At 35.6% G+C, this 15,000-nt stretch overlaps 6 protein-coding genes across 6 annotated transcripts in view; 3 read left to right on the top strand and 3 right to left on the bottom strand.

The window, feature by feature from the left end:
- Pmar_PMAR005922 (protein kinase, putative) overlaps window positions 1-165 on the bottom strand; it is a gene marked incomplete at both ends in the record, with an annotated part of 1,293 nt that extends 1,128 nt beyond the window's left edge. Inside the window, 2 exons of the mRNA XM_002769817.1 lie at window positions 1-5; window positions 86-165. The exon at window positions 1-5 is cut by the window's left edge and continues 100 nt beyond it. Of these exons, the coding sequence (XP_002769863.1) occupies window positions 1-5; window positions 86-165 (85 nt within the window). The remainder of the gene's footprint in view (window positions 6-85) is intronic.
- A 1,023-nt stretch (window positions 166-1,188) lies between these two features.
- On the bottom strand, window positions 1,189-3,035 carry Pmar_PMAR005921 (ngd5/osm-6/ift52, putative; the record flags this gene model as incomplete). Its single annotated transcript, XM_002769816.1, has 7 exons — window positions 1,189-1,320; window positions 1,840-1,899; window positions 1,968-2,103; window positions 2,164-2,216; window positions 2,527-2,692; window positions 2,739-2,828; window positions 2,869-3,035. The coding sequence occupies 7 exons, from the start codon at window positions 3,033-3,035 to the stop codon at window positions 1,189-1,191; spliced, it is 804 nt and encodes a 267-aa protein (XP_002769862.1).
- A 129-nt stretch (window positions 3,036-3,164) lies between these two features.
- On the top strand, window positions 3,165-4,779 carry Pmar_PMAR005920 (splicing factor, putative). Its single transcript, XM_002769815.1, has 8 exons — window positions 3,165-3,272; window positions 3,313-3,446; window positions 3,507-3,588; window positions 3,642-3,913; window positions 3,958-4,065; window positions 4,122-4,206; window positions 4,255-4,398; window positions 4,448-4,779. Exons 1-8 carry the CDS (start codon window positions 3,187-3,189, stop codon window positions 4,629-4,631), a joined length of 1,095 nt encoding a protein of 364 aa, XP_002769861.1. The 5' UTR covers window positions 3,165-3,186; the 3' UTR covers window positions 4,632-4,779.
- A 2,782-nt stretch (window positions 4,780-7,561) lies between these two features.
- On the bottom strand, window positions 7,562-8,568 carry Pmar_PMAR005919 (hypothetical protein). Its single transcript, XM_002769814.1, has 3 exons — window positions 8,195-8,568; window positions 7,817-8,106; window positions 7,562-7,755 (listed from the first exon to the last, which is right to left on the bottom strand). Exons 1-3 carry the CDS (start codon window positions 8,235-8,237, stop codon window positions 7,570-7,572), a joined length of 519 nt encoding a protein of 172 aa, XP_002769860.1. The 5' UTR covers window positions 8,238-8,568; the 3' UTR covers window positions 7,562-7,569.
- Window positions 8,569-11,449: 2,881 nt separating this feature from the next.
- Pmar_PMAR005918 (conserved hypothetical protein) lies at window positions 11,450-11,906 on the top strand (the record flags this gene model as incomplete). Its single annotated transcript, XM_002769813.1, has 3 exons — window positions 11,450-11,549; window positions 11,628-11,794; window positions 11,859-11,906. The coding sequence occupies 3 exons, from the start codon at window positions 11,450-11,452 to the stop codon at window positions 11,904-11,906; spliced, it is 315 nt and encodes a 104-aa protein (XP_002769859.1).
- Window positions 11,907-12,787: 881 nt separating this feature from the next.
- Pmar_PMAR005917 (40S ribosomal protein S0-B, putative) lies at window positions 12,788-13,884 on the top strand. Its single transcript, XM_002769812.1, has 3 exons — window positions 12,788-12,915; window positions 12,971-13,058; window positions 13,110-13,884. Exons 1-3 carry the CDS (start codon window positions 12,835-12,837, stop codon window positions 13,787-13,789), a joined length of 849 nt encoding a protein of 282 aa, XP_002769858.1. The 5' UTR covers window positions 12,788-12,834; the 3' UTR covers window positions 13,790-13,884.
- The last annotated feature ends 1,116 nt before the right edge of the window (window positions 13,885-15,000 follow it).

The following is a 15,000-nucleotide window of genomic DNA, read 5'->3' as shown; positions in this document are numbered from 1 at the left end:
GATATCTGTAATAATAACAGGGGATATACTCAAGGATCATCTTATAATACAACTAATAGTAATGTTTTTGTACTACTACTACTACCTCTGCTCGAATTCGAATGCTCCAGCATCTTTATCTAGAGTTGGGAAGAATGCTGTTGAATTGGTGATATTATGATGCATAAGTGATGATGCAATAGAATAATATCCTAATTTCATTCATAAGATAATAATATCACCATTATCATCTCGAACAGCAGCAGCAGCAGCAGCAGCAGCAGAAGCAGAAGCAATGATGATGATGCTGTGTGAATGACTATAACGAGAATATCGGCAATACCTTATAGAATCAGAGTCACATGATTAACATGATCATCATCATAATCATCATCATGCTATTAAGCAGCTAATGTTAGCTTTTACACATAACTATATACTTATACATATCGTATAATGTGTGTTTACATTTCACTGAATTACTATTAGTAGTAGTATTATCAACCTTGTAGCTACTCTGACTATACCCTTCTTCTACTTGTAGATGACTTGATGATGATATAGCAGTAGTAACAGCAACAGCAGCAGCAACAGCAGCAGTATCATGATGATGAGTGTGCTCTTTATTTGAAGATGATGATGTTGTTTTTGAATAGTCTGTTGATGCTATTGCTGATGCTTGCTGTATAAAGTACATGATTGTCGTTAGCATCATCGTTGTTGTTGTTGTTGTTGTCGTATTTGTATGATATTCTTTATTATTATCTTTACATTTAATAGCCAATTTGGTTATTCTGTGATGATATGTCGCCAACTCATCGTCTAGATCATACCTATATCATAATCATTATAATAATACCATCATAATCAGTATATTATTACATCTCAAGTAATGGTTGTAGCGGTTGTGAATGATTATTATTATCAAGTTGCCCCCCTCCAGTAGTAGTATCATAATATGATGATGGAGTATACGATATAAGTGGTGGTATCAATGCAGCACCACTACCACCACCACGACCACAACAACGACCACGACCACGACGAGGACGAAGATGATGATACCCATCACTATTGATGTTAAACTGGGGTGGTATTAATGTTAAATATCGTTTATGTGGTGGTGGTGGTGGTAGTAATATTGAGTTATGATTATGATGACCTAATAGATAGTATACATGAGTATGATAACAATAATTATCATCATCATTATCTACTATTGCTGCTGCTGCTCCCATGTTGCTGCATCCAGTTGTTATCCTTATTGTATTGACTACCTTTATGACTACCATCAGATGTCATTACTTTACCATATACCTCTAATACAATAGGGAGTTTATCCTGATAATAATAGTAATAACTATATTACCTACTACTACTATTACTACCAGTATGGTATTAGATAAATTAGGTACTTGAGTGATGTTTAGTATAGAAGCTTGATGATGATGACGATATGTACTATATATACCACCACTAGCACCACCACCAGCAGCACTACCCAACAACATACTATTACTACTACCACCATTATGTAAACATGATTTAATACTATCAGATAGTATCCTGGTATTGGGTATAGTACTAATCATCGATGACTTTACCATATCATTATTTAATACCCTACTATTGTTCTCATCAATAGGTTTCCTGATAATATTAATAATAATGATAATACAAGTAATGATAATAAGAGATGGTAGTAGTAGTAGTAGTAGTAACATACATTGACTCTCCCTTTACTCGTGGTGTAATAATCTTCCTATCTTGATTAGAACGATTATGATGATGATGTTGCTGGTTGGGGAAGATGCTACTCTGAGTTAGATTATTAATATATTTGTAGTAATATCTTATTACTCTAACATCATTGGTCTCCTCCTCCTTATGCCCTACTGCAAGATATCTAATCATGTTGACCTAAAATAACAATAAGAACAAGAACATGATGATGATGATAATAACGGAGAAGAGCATAAGAGTATTACTGCTAATAAGCGGTTATCCTCTTTAGAAATGTAATCATCATTAAATATCATACAACTCCCCAATACACATATAATACCATTAGAAGAGGTATCAGCAGTAGTCGTAGTCGTTGTTGTTGTTAGTACACATAAGGGTCTAATAATACAACCCTTTATGGCTACAACAACAAGAAGAATGACTATCTAATAGTACTACTTATCAATAGGATATGATAATAAACCAGAGCTGAATAACACTCTAGTAGATACCTAATAGCAGTAATAATAAATAATCTCTCGGATACCTTGTATAGTAGTAGTAGTAGTAGTAGTATGATGATGGTGATGACCTTTTTATTAGCCCTGCTGCTGCTGCTCATGCTGCTCATACTGTTGCTACTGACCATATTACATCCTGATACTGCTAGTGTACAACCATACGGGTAAACTATATTAAAATTCTCTTCTTCTTCTTCTGTTGTTGTTGGTGATAATGATGGAGTACTAGAAGTTGGTAGTAAAGATATAAGAACCTACTACATGTGTTTTAATATTGATATATACATGTATATATTAATACCTCTTTAGGATGATGATAATTAGGATGATGTGCTGATCTTATTAATGAATCGTTATTTATACTTATACCATATACTTGTAATATATTATTAATATTATCATTAGATGATACTAAACCACCCTCATTACATAATATCAATACCGCACCACCATCAATATCGATATACCTATTATATAATACTACTATCAATGACTGCTAGTATTACTATTTACCTTTCAATAGCATATATCTCATTAATATCGAACTCATGTTGTGGATCTATTATTATCACCAAATTAGAACCTTTTAATGTATAATCATACCTAGTAATATTAGTATTATCAATAATAATACTAATATTACGTAATAATATTAGTATTATCATCCTTAACAATCCAACCCTTATCTCTAATAAGCATATCCCTTAATTGACGCATCCTTCCTTTAGATGATGATATCGCCCCTTCATTACTCTTACCAAACAATAGTTTTATTATAACATCATCATCATCATCACCATCTAACAACATAATATCAACGAAGAAGAGGAAAATGTCGTTGTGGTGGTGGTGGTGGCAACATGCGTAGACGTATAGCGCTCGCCATTGTAATCGATAATACGTTAATATCTACTATGATGATGATCATGATTCACTGTTGACTATTGATTACTAGTGAGTAATGGATGATCTCGACTTTGAGCAAGTAGAGCAGCTTATGGAGCAACAACAGGGGAGGGTTGATGATGGATATTATCATAATAATGAGTAATAATATTACTATCATTATACATGATAACACTAGTAGGGTTCCTACTATTCCTCGTCGGTCATCAACACAACGTTATGATGGTAATTATAATAATACATCACCTAATAGTAGAAGAAGAATGCCTCTAGAACAGGTGGAAGGTGAAAGACAACATTATCATCATCGTAGTGGTAATCGTCATCATACTACTACTGCAGTACCTACTGCCGACATATCAATTTTAATCTTAGATTCAAGAAGAAGAGGACCATCATCATCAACAAGAGAGGAGGATCGCAGAGGTTCTAATAGAGATTATCATCATAGATCTAGGTATATCATAGCATGTATAGTATTAATATTATTACGATCATCAATAATATTAGATCCTATCGACGTGAAGATCAACATCATCATCATCATGGTGGTGGTGGTGGTGGCCAAGAAGAAGAAGAAGAACATCGTAGTGGTGGTGGTGGTGGTCAGCATCGTGGTGGTATTGGTGATGAGAGAGTACGTATGGTCCAACAAGCTCATAGAGATGATTGTACTGTTATGGTTATGGGTATACACCCTAAATGTACTGAAAAAGAGGTATATGTATTTATGAGCCAGAATGCTGGTAAAGTACGGGATGTACAAGTTATAAGAGATCCACGTAATAAGTAGTAGTATGATGATAATTATGGTGAATATGATTAGGTACTAATAGATCTAAAGGTGTAGCATATGTTGAATTCTATACACCTGATTCAATATTAAAAGCATTAGCTTGTAATGGACAAGCATTAATGGGACATCCTATACGCAGTAATAATAACAACAATGAGGTATTATTCATCATGATCATTATTTATTATTATTAGTTCAAGCCTCTCAAGCTGAAAAGAATCGTGCAGCCGAAGCAGCTAGAGTAGTACAGAATCAACAACAAGATCTACCTATGAGAGTGTAATAATAACAATAAACTACTATTCATATTAACATCATTAGTTTTAGATATGTTGGAGGTCTTACAGGAGTACTTATACATTTACAAGAATCAGAAATACGTAAATTATTCGCTCCATTTGGTGATATACAATGTATTGAGATAGCTAAATCACCATATACTGGTAGACCTAGAGGATTTGCCTTTGTTATGTAATATTAATAATAATACCACACCATCTCTATATCATCTCTGTATTAGATACTCTAGAGCATGTGATGCTAGAGTAGCAATAGCAGCTATGCATAAATATCGTATTGCTGATACTACATTAGAAGTTGGATATCTAGCCTCAGCAGTTAATACCGCATTATTATCACAAATGGATAATACCACTCCTGATGGAAGTAGTATGGTATCACATGGGGTAGTACCAATGTATTGACAATATACACTACTACTACTAATGACTTCTATACTAGCATTATTATTATTATTACTACTACTAGAACGTTAATGGATGTTGTTGTATATGGCTGCTGCTGCTGCTGCTGCTTACAACTCCTGCTGGTGGATTATTGGCCTTCTCCTTCTTCTACAACTTGTTGTTCTTGTTCTTGTTATTATTACTATTATTATCAGCTATTGTTGTTGTTAGATTTTATTTCTACTCTTTTTTTGGTTAAAGAATGGTTAAAAAGTCTGCAGTAGTACCAACTACTACTACTACTAGCAATAATAGCATAGAAGAGGATAGAAGAGTAGTACCAGCCACCTCCACCTCATCATCATCATCTACCACTACTACTAGTACACATAATGTTGGTGGTGGCCTCCTATTATTACCATCACACACTGTAATAACAATAATAACAACTGACTATCATCATCATCAGTTTCATATACTTTATTACATGTCGTCATTGCTCAGTTGGTAATAGTATTATTTATCATAACTCTCGTGGTGGGTATATTCACATTTAAAGCACAACAAGAGTCTACGAGAATAGGAAGGGAGCTGTAATAATAACAAGAACACTAATATTAGTATGTCGTCGTCGTCTATTGTTGTTGTTGTTGTCTTTAGGAGTTATAGACAGAAAGAGCTTATGGAGGCAGAGTCCCAGTTGGATGATAGACGCAACAACAACACCACCATCTTATCAATAGCAACAACAAGAAGAAGAAGTCATAGAGGCTTGTAAGGCTGTTTTAAGTTGTATATGCTTGTATACAGGTAAGGATGATAACTATGATGCTACTATTATGGAGGAGATAATTAATATACGAAATGATATAGCTAAGTTAAATGAGATTAAGTATGAATATGATAAGAAGATAGAAATGGGTAATGGTAATATATCATATGATCTATCAAATCTAGTCAAGAAGCATGGTTCATATATGGCATATAAACTTAAGGAGGATATGGCAAAAACTGAAGAGGAGAGACGAGGTTCATCTCCTCAACAGAAAGGAGAAGAAGAAGAAGAATGGGATGCTTACTATGATCCTGATACCTTTAGAACAGTTATACGATTATCCCGAGGAAAAGAAGAAGACGAACAACAAAAGCTCAATGATGATCATCATCAAGAATTGAAGAGTAGTAGTATCATTGATAATACTAAGTAGTCGTAGTCGTCTTGTCGTCCTATTTCAGATTGGATGTTGGATCATGTTATTGATCGTATCGGATTAGATGTAAATATTATGTCATCATATCATGGCGATATTAATTATCAAATAGACATATTAAGGTTAACATTATTGAGACTCCTATCACCAGTAAATAAGGATGATACTATATCAAGGATCAGTAATATTAATAGTATTTAGTAGGATTATCATAATCATCATGATGATGGTACTGTTGTAGGTAATTGGGTATCGAAATGTATTCATATTGCATTAGATGTGAATGCTAATGCAGAAGGCAATTATGAGGAATATGAGTACGTCCTCATCATCCTCATCATCATCATCATCATAATGATAACTTTCTCATCAGATATCTCATCGATAGAAATGATAATATAGCAAGATTAAGGGATGAAGTGATAGAATGGAAAGAAGCTGAGCATGTACCAAAATCAGCAGTATGGGCAGCAGCAGCAACAACAACCGCATAATAATATATCTCTATGTAGGAGGTACTTTCCTTTACTACAATAGTGAGTGTTTCTGATAAACTACTAGTATTGTGTTGTTATTATCATATTCATCACGATACATTACGATACAGCATGGAACATGAACAGGTATCATCACGATACATTACGATACAGCATGGAACATGAACAGGTATCATCACGATACATTACGATACAGCATGGAACATGAACAGGTATCATCACGATACATTACGATACAGCATGGAACATGAACAGGTATCATCACGATACATTACGATACAGCATGGAACATGAACAGGTATCATCACGATACATTACGATACAGCATGGAACATGAACAGGTATCATCACGATACATTACGATACAGCATGGAACATGAACAGGTATCATCACGATACATTACGATACAGCATGGAACATGAACAGGTATCATCACGATACATTACGATACAGCATGGAAGATGAACAGGTATCATCACGATACATTACGATACAGCATGGAACATGAACATGAACAGGTATCATCACGATACATTACGATACAGCATGGAACATGAACATGAACAGGTATCATCACGATACATTACGATACAGCATGGAACATGAACAGGTATCATCACGATACATTACGATACAGCATGGAACATGAACAGGTATCATCACGATACATTACGATACAGCATGGAACATGAACATGAACAGGTATCATCACGATACATTACGATACAGCATGGAACATGAACATGAACAGGTATCATCACGATACATTACGATACAGCATGGAACATGAACATGAACAGGTATCATCACGATACATTACGATACAGCATGGAACATGAACATGAACAGGTATCATCATAATCCTCAGAGAAGTAGAATGCCGCCGCTTGTATATAGAATAACCCTCAAAAGGGTAGTATTCTCATAATGGCCCGTATCATCATACAACCAGGTTAATGTCAGGCTAATGATCATGATCATTATCTCCCCTATTATTCCCTAATAATCTCAGCGCTAAGTTATGAAGCTTAATCGAGATTGTACATAGTTGTTGTTCCAATGAGCATTATTATCGAATACTCTCTCACTTATGATCTTTTCCTTGATAGTCATTCTAGTATGGTGATATGTCTATTACTCTCAATGTCGTCGTTATGATGATACTGGTGGCGGTGGTAGATTTGTGTATAGCAGAGCTATTATCATCAGATTCATTATAATAACACAACATATAGAAATATAAAAGACTATTGTGTCGTGATTGACTTCCCCTTCTCCTCCTCCTTCACCTCCTCTTTCTCATTCTGCTTGTCATCCACAAACTCGATACCACAACAACTCGATATCAACTCTTTTTTGAATTCACATAATAACGTTTGTTGTTCTTCGAATCTATCACGAGAATTCCGCAAATCGGTGATATGTTCGTTAACCTAATAAAGTAGTAGTAGTATCACTCATTAGTAGTAGTATGATAGTTGTTATTATTATTACAGTAGACTTGAGATGTTCGTAACTCCCTGACTCGGCACTTCGAAATATTGCCGATAACACATCTTCTGGTACAACAAGTGATGATGATGATGAAGTAGGAGGAGTAGGAGGAGTATCATTATTTTCTGGTGATGATGATGTTGTTGTTGATTTGAGTAAACGTAAGACTTCCCCTTCCGATCGTAATCTATTCAATTGTTTAATTATTCTAACTAGGTAATCCGATACTCCTGCCATACGAATAACCTTACCACCACCACCACCACCCAATTCACTAGTAGTAGTAGAATCTGAATAATACAACATATACTACAATAATGAGAATGGCCATGATAATAAAGCAATACTAAGTAGTAGCATCATCATAGTTATTACTACCTCCTAGATTTGTTGTTGTTGTGGTATTAGTAGTAGTCATCATATTGTCAATAGTGCCGCATAGGTGCTGATGTATGATGGTTTATTGCTCCTCTTTATCATTATTATTACCAATATTTTCATTAATGATCCATGTATATCACTCAATACATCATTGGCAGTAATATCAACACTGTGTTCTTCTTTACTACTCTTAGTAGTAGTAGTAGGGTGTCCATCATCACCATCATCATCATCCACGTCATTATTATTATTATCAACAACAGGATGATGATGATGATTCTCCAGCAGTCCAACGCTTATCTCTTTATCTTTGGTAGTGGAAGAGGATGATGATGAGGAGGCATCCATAATCATAACTACTACTCTTAACTGTAATTATGATGATATTCACTGATGAATGGTTGTTCACTTATATTGTTGTTATTGTGTGAATCACCCTATATATACTACCGATAATGCTATCATATATATTATGAATGTACTATGATTATGTTATTCTTATCTTAGCTCACTATAACGACAACAAGTAATGTATTGTTACACCCATAGTTTCAACATTGGAACATTAATATTCATAATCATCATCATGTTCAACATGATAATCATCATAACTTCGTTATAATATTCATAATCATTGATAATGATTAACTCATTTATAAATATGATCACTATTGATTATACCAATAACTTGGTTATAAAAAGAGTATAATAATATGCCAATAGCCAATAACTACCCATTCTAGATGAGCACATCAGCAACCTCTTGCTGTAAGATATCTTACATTATCATATTGCATTATATGATTATTTCTAGTATCAACTTCGGCATTAGCATCAACATCATCATTATTCTGTGTTGTTGCAGTAATAGTAGTAGTAGTATGTGGTAGGGACGATGATGGTGGTGGTGGTATGTTGATTATATTCATAATAAGATTATTATATTTATCCAATACGTTATTTATTAAACATTTATCTCTTATTGTTATTATATCATTACTCACATTACTCTTTAATAAATCTATAATACATTTCATACACTCCGTATTGGTTATATCAACCATTATCATCATTGGATCTATTTTAGATCTTTTATTATTAGTGATGATAGTAGTAGTATAATAATCAATAATACCATTCATAATACTACATATATATTCATTATATCTCGTATTAGTAGTAGTAGGCGTTGATTCCCCATTGCATACCAATTTATCATCAATAATCCATTTACATATCATATTCATACCATCATGACAACTATAATCATTCTCATCATCATATGTTGTATGATTATGAAGGGATAATAGATTAGTAATCGATAATGCTCCTATGAAATGTAGAAGTGCCAATGTACGCATCTTAAACCTATTAATATAATCCTCTTTATCATCGGGATTATTGAACTCTTCATACTTACTAGTAATAGTAGTATGATTTATTACATATTCATCATACATACTCTTGCATTTGGCAAACAATACATTATTCATAACAATACTGTATTTATTATTATTATTATTATTATCAAGACTAATAAACCCACTCGATGACGATGATATATTATGTAATAGATTAATATAGAGATAGAGTTGTGATCTATTACTAATATGATGTGTTCTAATAGCTGCATTAAATATCAAATTAACCACCTTAGATATATAATACTCATATAATGCAATCACTTCATTATTATTATTACTAGTAGTAGTAGCTATACGAATATCATTTAATATATTATCAGATATTGAGGATATATTATCACTAGTCAACTTATTAATCAATATACGCCATTTCTTGGTATAATCATCATCCATAGCTTTCATTTTACTCAATGTATCATTATTACTACATTTACCACCTGGTATTATAACATCATCATCATTGCTACTACTGGTAGTAATAGTAGTGCGGCCCGGCGAGCGCCGGTGGCCCTGCCGGTAACCATAATTAGGTATATCATATTCATTGTTATATCCTACCATAACATGTTCATTATCATTATGATGATCATGTTGAATAGTAGTAGTAGTAGTAGTAGTAGTAGCAGCATCCAATAGATCCCCTAATCTGTTGTCATCATTATAATAGGTTGTATGATAATGATAATGATGATGATGATCATTATCATCGCTTATTGTATTAGATATTCCTTTATGAAGTAATAGTAGAACAACACTATTAGTAGTAGTTCCTCCCTGTGGTTCAGTATTATTATTATGGCCAATCTCCATATTCACCGTTGATTCTGATGATGTGTTGTTATCAACAATATCATCATCATATCGATTCAATGATGATATATGATATCCATATCCAAATAATAACAATACCATAACTTCTAATATAATACCATACCAATATACCAATAATATCAATATTAATGATGATAATATCATAAGTACTAAGTATCCTCCTCTACTTACTGGTCCTATTGTATTTGTTCCTATCCCAATATGATGATGATGATGTTGTTGTAACGAGAGTATCTGAGTAGTAGTAATATATATTAATAAACACTGCATCATAATACGATACATTATTACCTTCATTACTTGCTTATGTTAATAATTATAATGACGATGACGATACTCGATTCAATTGTTGTTAAAATCGTTGCGATCATCATCATCAGACTTGTCAGCACGACAATATCTTACATGCATTTAGGTGATATAATATTACTTGCAAATTTCATGCATCATCATCATTATCACGATTACCTACTTAGTTGTTAGATCATCTTATTGTTGCAGTACGGCAGTTATTAACCCATTTTTCTACCCTTCTCCTCCTCCTCCTCCTACCACTCGTTCTTCAACTCATACTAAGCATCCAGATGAACAGGTAGGTTGTAGCAGTATTGTTATACCTGTGTATGAACGACATACGATTATACTGCTCGCTTAAGCTATGTTGTTGTTGTTGTAATGAATAGGAGTATCATTGTTTTAGTTTGATGATGATGATGAAGCCGAGTGCTCCTACTAGTGCTATGGGCCGTATATTCAATGGATCATATACCTATGCTCATGCTGCTGTCTTAAATCGCTTCTCTAATTTGGTGGCAAGACCACCAAGTTCATTATCATCATCATCAGCTTGTTATACCACCACTACTGCTGCTGCTGCTGCTAATACTACTAGTATGCAGAGGAAGGAGCCTATGATGATCCCTAAGAGTAAGTCATTAGTACTTTTCCAGTCCCCCCCAATCTTGTTGTTAAATCAGGTGTATCATCATACCGTAACATGAACTCTAACAACAACTTGTTGTCCCCATGTTGCCAACCTTGTGGTGTATCAAGCTCTCTGACTGGTATCAATAACTCTCAACAAATAAGATGTGCCGGTAAGATTATCATCATCGTTGTTGTTGTTATTCCCAATGATGCTAACTATTTAATATTTTCCTTATTATTATTATTAGGTACTTCAGTTCTCGGTGCAGCTATTGCTGTTGTTGCTGTTGGTGGTTGTGCTCAAGGTATTGGTCAGTTGTTCGCTGCTTTGGTTGTTGGTATTGCGAGGAATCCTAGTATGAAGGAGGATCTCTTCACTTATACCCTTATTGGTATGGGTTTTCTAGAGTTCTTAGTAAGTATACTATCCTCCTCCTCCTTGAACCCTTTGCTGCCTTTATTATCATAATCTTCATCAGGCCATCCTGGTTATCCTAATCGCGGGCGTGCTGCTTTATTCCGAATAAGATGATGCTTGAAGAGCTATTGTGTTATGGTGGTCAACAATGCGAACAATGATTATACTCATGATACACGTATTCTTCACTACTCATCATACTAATGTATGTCGAGGGACAGTAGCAAACAGTAGTAGTAACAGTTACCTAGTTGTTACTAAATACGATAACATGTTATTTACTATTATGACGATGAGCATAAGTAATAGCAAGTAGTGTTTTTGAGATTAGATATGCGGTTTGTGGAGGTGGTGCGCTCTTTTGAATGATCATAATCATCATTGATGCTATCCACGATTGGTAGTTCAACAACACTTTGCTGCTGCCTCTATTGGTAATGTAAACGCATCGTGTTATTATTATTTGGGGATTAGTAGTAGTAATAATAATGTTATTGATGATGGTATCGATTAGTATTACTGATTACTGTTGAGTTGGTATTATTCAAGTTAGTAGGGATTATGATGTTGTGTCGTCGTCGTCGGCGTCAAACATGTTGATAATAATAACGAATCCTTATTACCAGATTATAGGCAATAATAATGACATTAACAACATTTAGGGTATACGAATAATAGCCGACAGGGTGGAACAGTAAGTATATCGAACAACAAAGAGAAGAATGAGAATAGTAGAACACCAAGTAATACCATCCCGATCATCATCATCATCATATTATGACATCCATCATCTTAGTAGTAGTAGTAGTAGTAGTAGTAGTAGTAGTAGTAGTAGTAGTAGATGGTATAACTTCTTGAGATCTTGCTATCTTGGATGAAGGTATTCTAGCTTAATCGATCACTTGATCGATTAATGGTAGGGTCCAGGGCGCCCGCGCGGGGGTAGGCGGGATACCTAGGACCACAATGGGGTATTATTATTATCATATTAGCCGTTGTTTCTTATTATCAACAAGAAGCCAATCAACAACAACAACATGGCTGATCCCGTTGCTGCTGCTGTCTATGATCCTACTACTCAGAAGGAGGAAGATATCCAGAAGATGTTGGTCTGCAGTGTAATAATAATAATAAAATCGTAGTTAATCATCATCATTCTCTCATTGCTATTAGACCCATCTTGGTACTCGTAACTTGGATTATCGTATGAAGCGTTACGTGTTCAAGCGTAATAAGGATGGTATCAATATCATTAACTTGGGTAATATCATCATCATCCTCATCATCCAGTAGTTTTGTTATTATATTTTAGGTAAGACTTGGGAGAAGCTTATGGCTGCTGCCCGTGTTATGGTTACCATTGAGAACCCTAAAGATATTATGGTTGTATCACAGCGTCCTTATGGTTCTCGTGCTGTTCTTAAGCTTGCTAACTTTATTGGTGCTACTGCTGTTGCTGGACGTTGGACTCCTGGTTCCCTTACTAATCAGATAACTCCTAAGTTCACTGAGCCTCGTCTATTGATTGTTACTGATCCTCGTACCGATTCTCAAGCTATCAAGGAGGCTGCCTATGCTAACATACCTGTTATTGCTTTATGTGATACCGATTCCCCTCTTGATTTCGTAGATATTGCCATACCATGCAATAATAAGGGTAAAGAGAGTATTGCTCTTCTTTATTATCTACTTGCTCGTGAGGTATTGATGCTACGTGGTAAGATCCCTCGTGGTGTTGAATGGGAAGTTATGGTTGATTCCTTCTTCTGGAGAGATCCTGAAGAGATCGAACGTCAAGAGCGTATGGCTGCTGAGGCTGCTGCCTATGAGGCTTCTAAGAACACTATGGTCGAGGCTACTGGTATGGCTGCTGCTACTGCTACTACTGGTGTTGAGGGTACTGCTGCTAATGCTGCTTACTTCGAGGAGGGTGAGGAATGGACTGGAGCTACTGGTGGTGATTGGGCTGCTGCCAGTGCTGATCAATGGTAGACGTCTGGTAACAACAACATCAACAAGGAGTTATAACATCAATGATTAGCAGTTGTTATTGTTGATGATGTAATGAGGACTACTACGGCTTGTGATGCTAAAGGAATAAGGCTATTACCATTATCGTCGGCGTATTGAGTTATAATAGTAGTAACTGCCGCCTCTCAGCATCTTCTTGTAGTAATAGTAGTACTTCTTGAAAGTTTTTCATGTCCACCATCAATGTGAGTGGGGGCCCACAATTAACAGCACGTTGAAGACCATGTGTACCACTCAATTCTTTTCCTTCTCCAAAGCACAATGTTCACAGGTTTTCGACATCTGAGATCATTATGGAACGGCTCTCAAAGGTTTGAGAACTAGGCCTTCGTGACAAAGGGGCGGAGCTTACTGAGTCCACGTCCATGGACTCAATCAATGAATTTTACATAGCTCCCCGGTTCGATTCCTGGGTAGGACATTTCTCCATCATTAAAGTTTTTCGTGCATATCTCTTCGAGCTGTTCGCATAATCGAGTTTTCCGATTTTTCCAAACACCTGCTCATATAGAGGAGTCGTTTGATCTATGTGATAGTATCCCACGCTTCATAGTTAAGCCAGAATAGTTCTGCACGCACGCACAACGCGAAAGTGCCTGTTGTTGCGGTGTATACTCCGCTCGCGTCGCTCGCTCCGCAACTTGTCACAAACTACGTAGTTTAGAAATTCCAGGGTCTTCAAGTTGTCCACGACGTTTTGAAACACCCTTTCGGAGGATCGATCGCTTGATGGCAAAACAAACTGCCAGTAGCAGCATTTTACAGGGAGGAGTACAACTCCATCGATGATTAGCAAGTTCGACGACATTTTATGACTCACAAAAACCAATCACCAAACGGTTGTTGTGATCTGAGTACTTCAGTGGTAGAGCCAAATGGTAGAGTGTCGCTTCTCCTTCGTATTGCATTGCGGAAGAAAGCTTGCCGGGAGCTTCCGCAAGAAGTGATGTTTTCGTATCAGTACGAGACATCTGGATAGATCTATCAGTTTTGCAGAGGTAACTATTCCTTCAATATTACGAGCTCTCACTTGCAAGTTCACATAAATAGTTTCGGTACACGGATGTATCGCTCAAGACGGGTCTGCAACTGTTTCACCGCGGAACACTGTAAGTGAAACCTCTAGCCTCCGCGTTATGGCAGGGCTTGCGTGTCGACTCACGAGTGACATC

Source organism: Perkinsus marinus (genome assembly GCF_000006405.1).
Source record: "Perkinsus marinus ATCC 50983 genomic scaffold scf_1104296964856, whole genome shotgun sequence".
Classification (NCBI taxonomy): domain Eukaryota; phylum Perkinsozoa; order Perkinsida; family Perkinsidae; genus Perkinsus; species Perkinsus marinus.
Note: the sequence above shows the minus strand (reverse complement) of the source record. Positions and strands in the feature narration are given on the sequence as shown.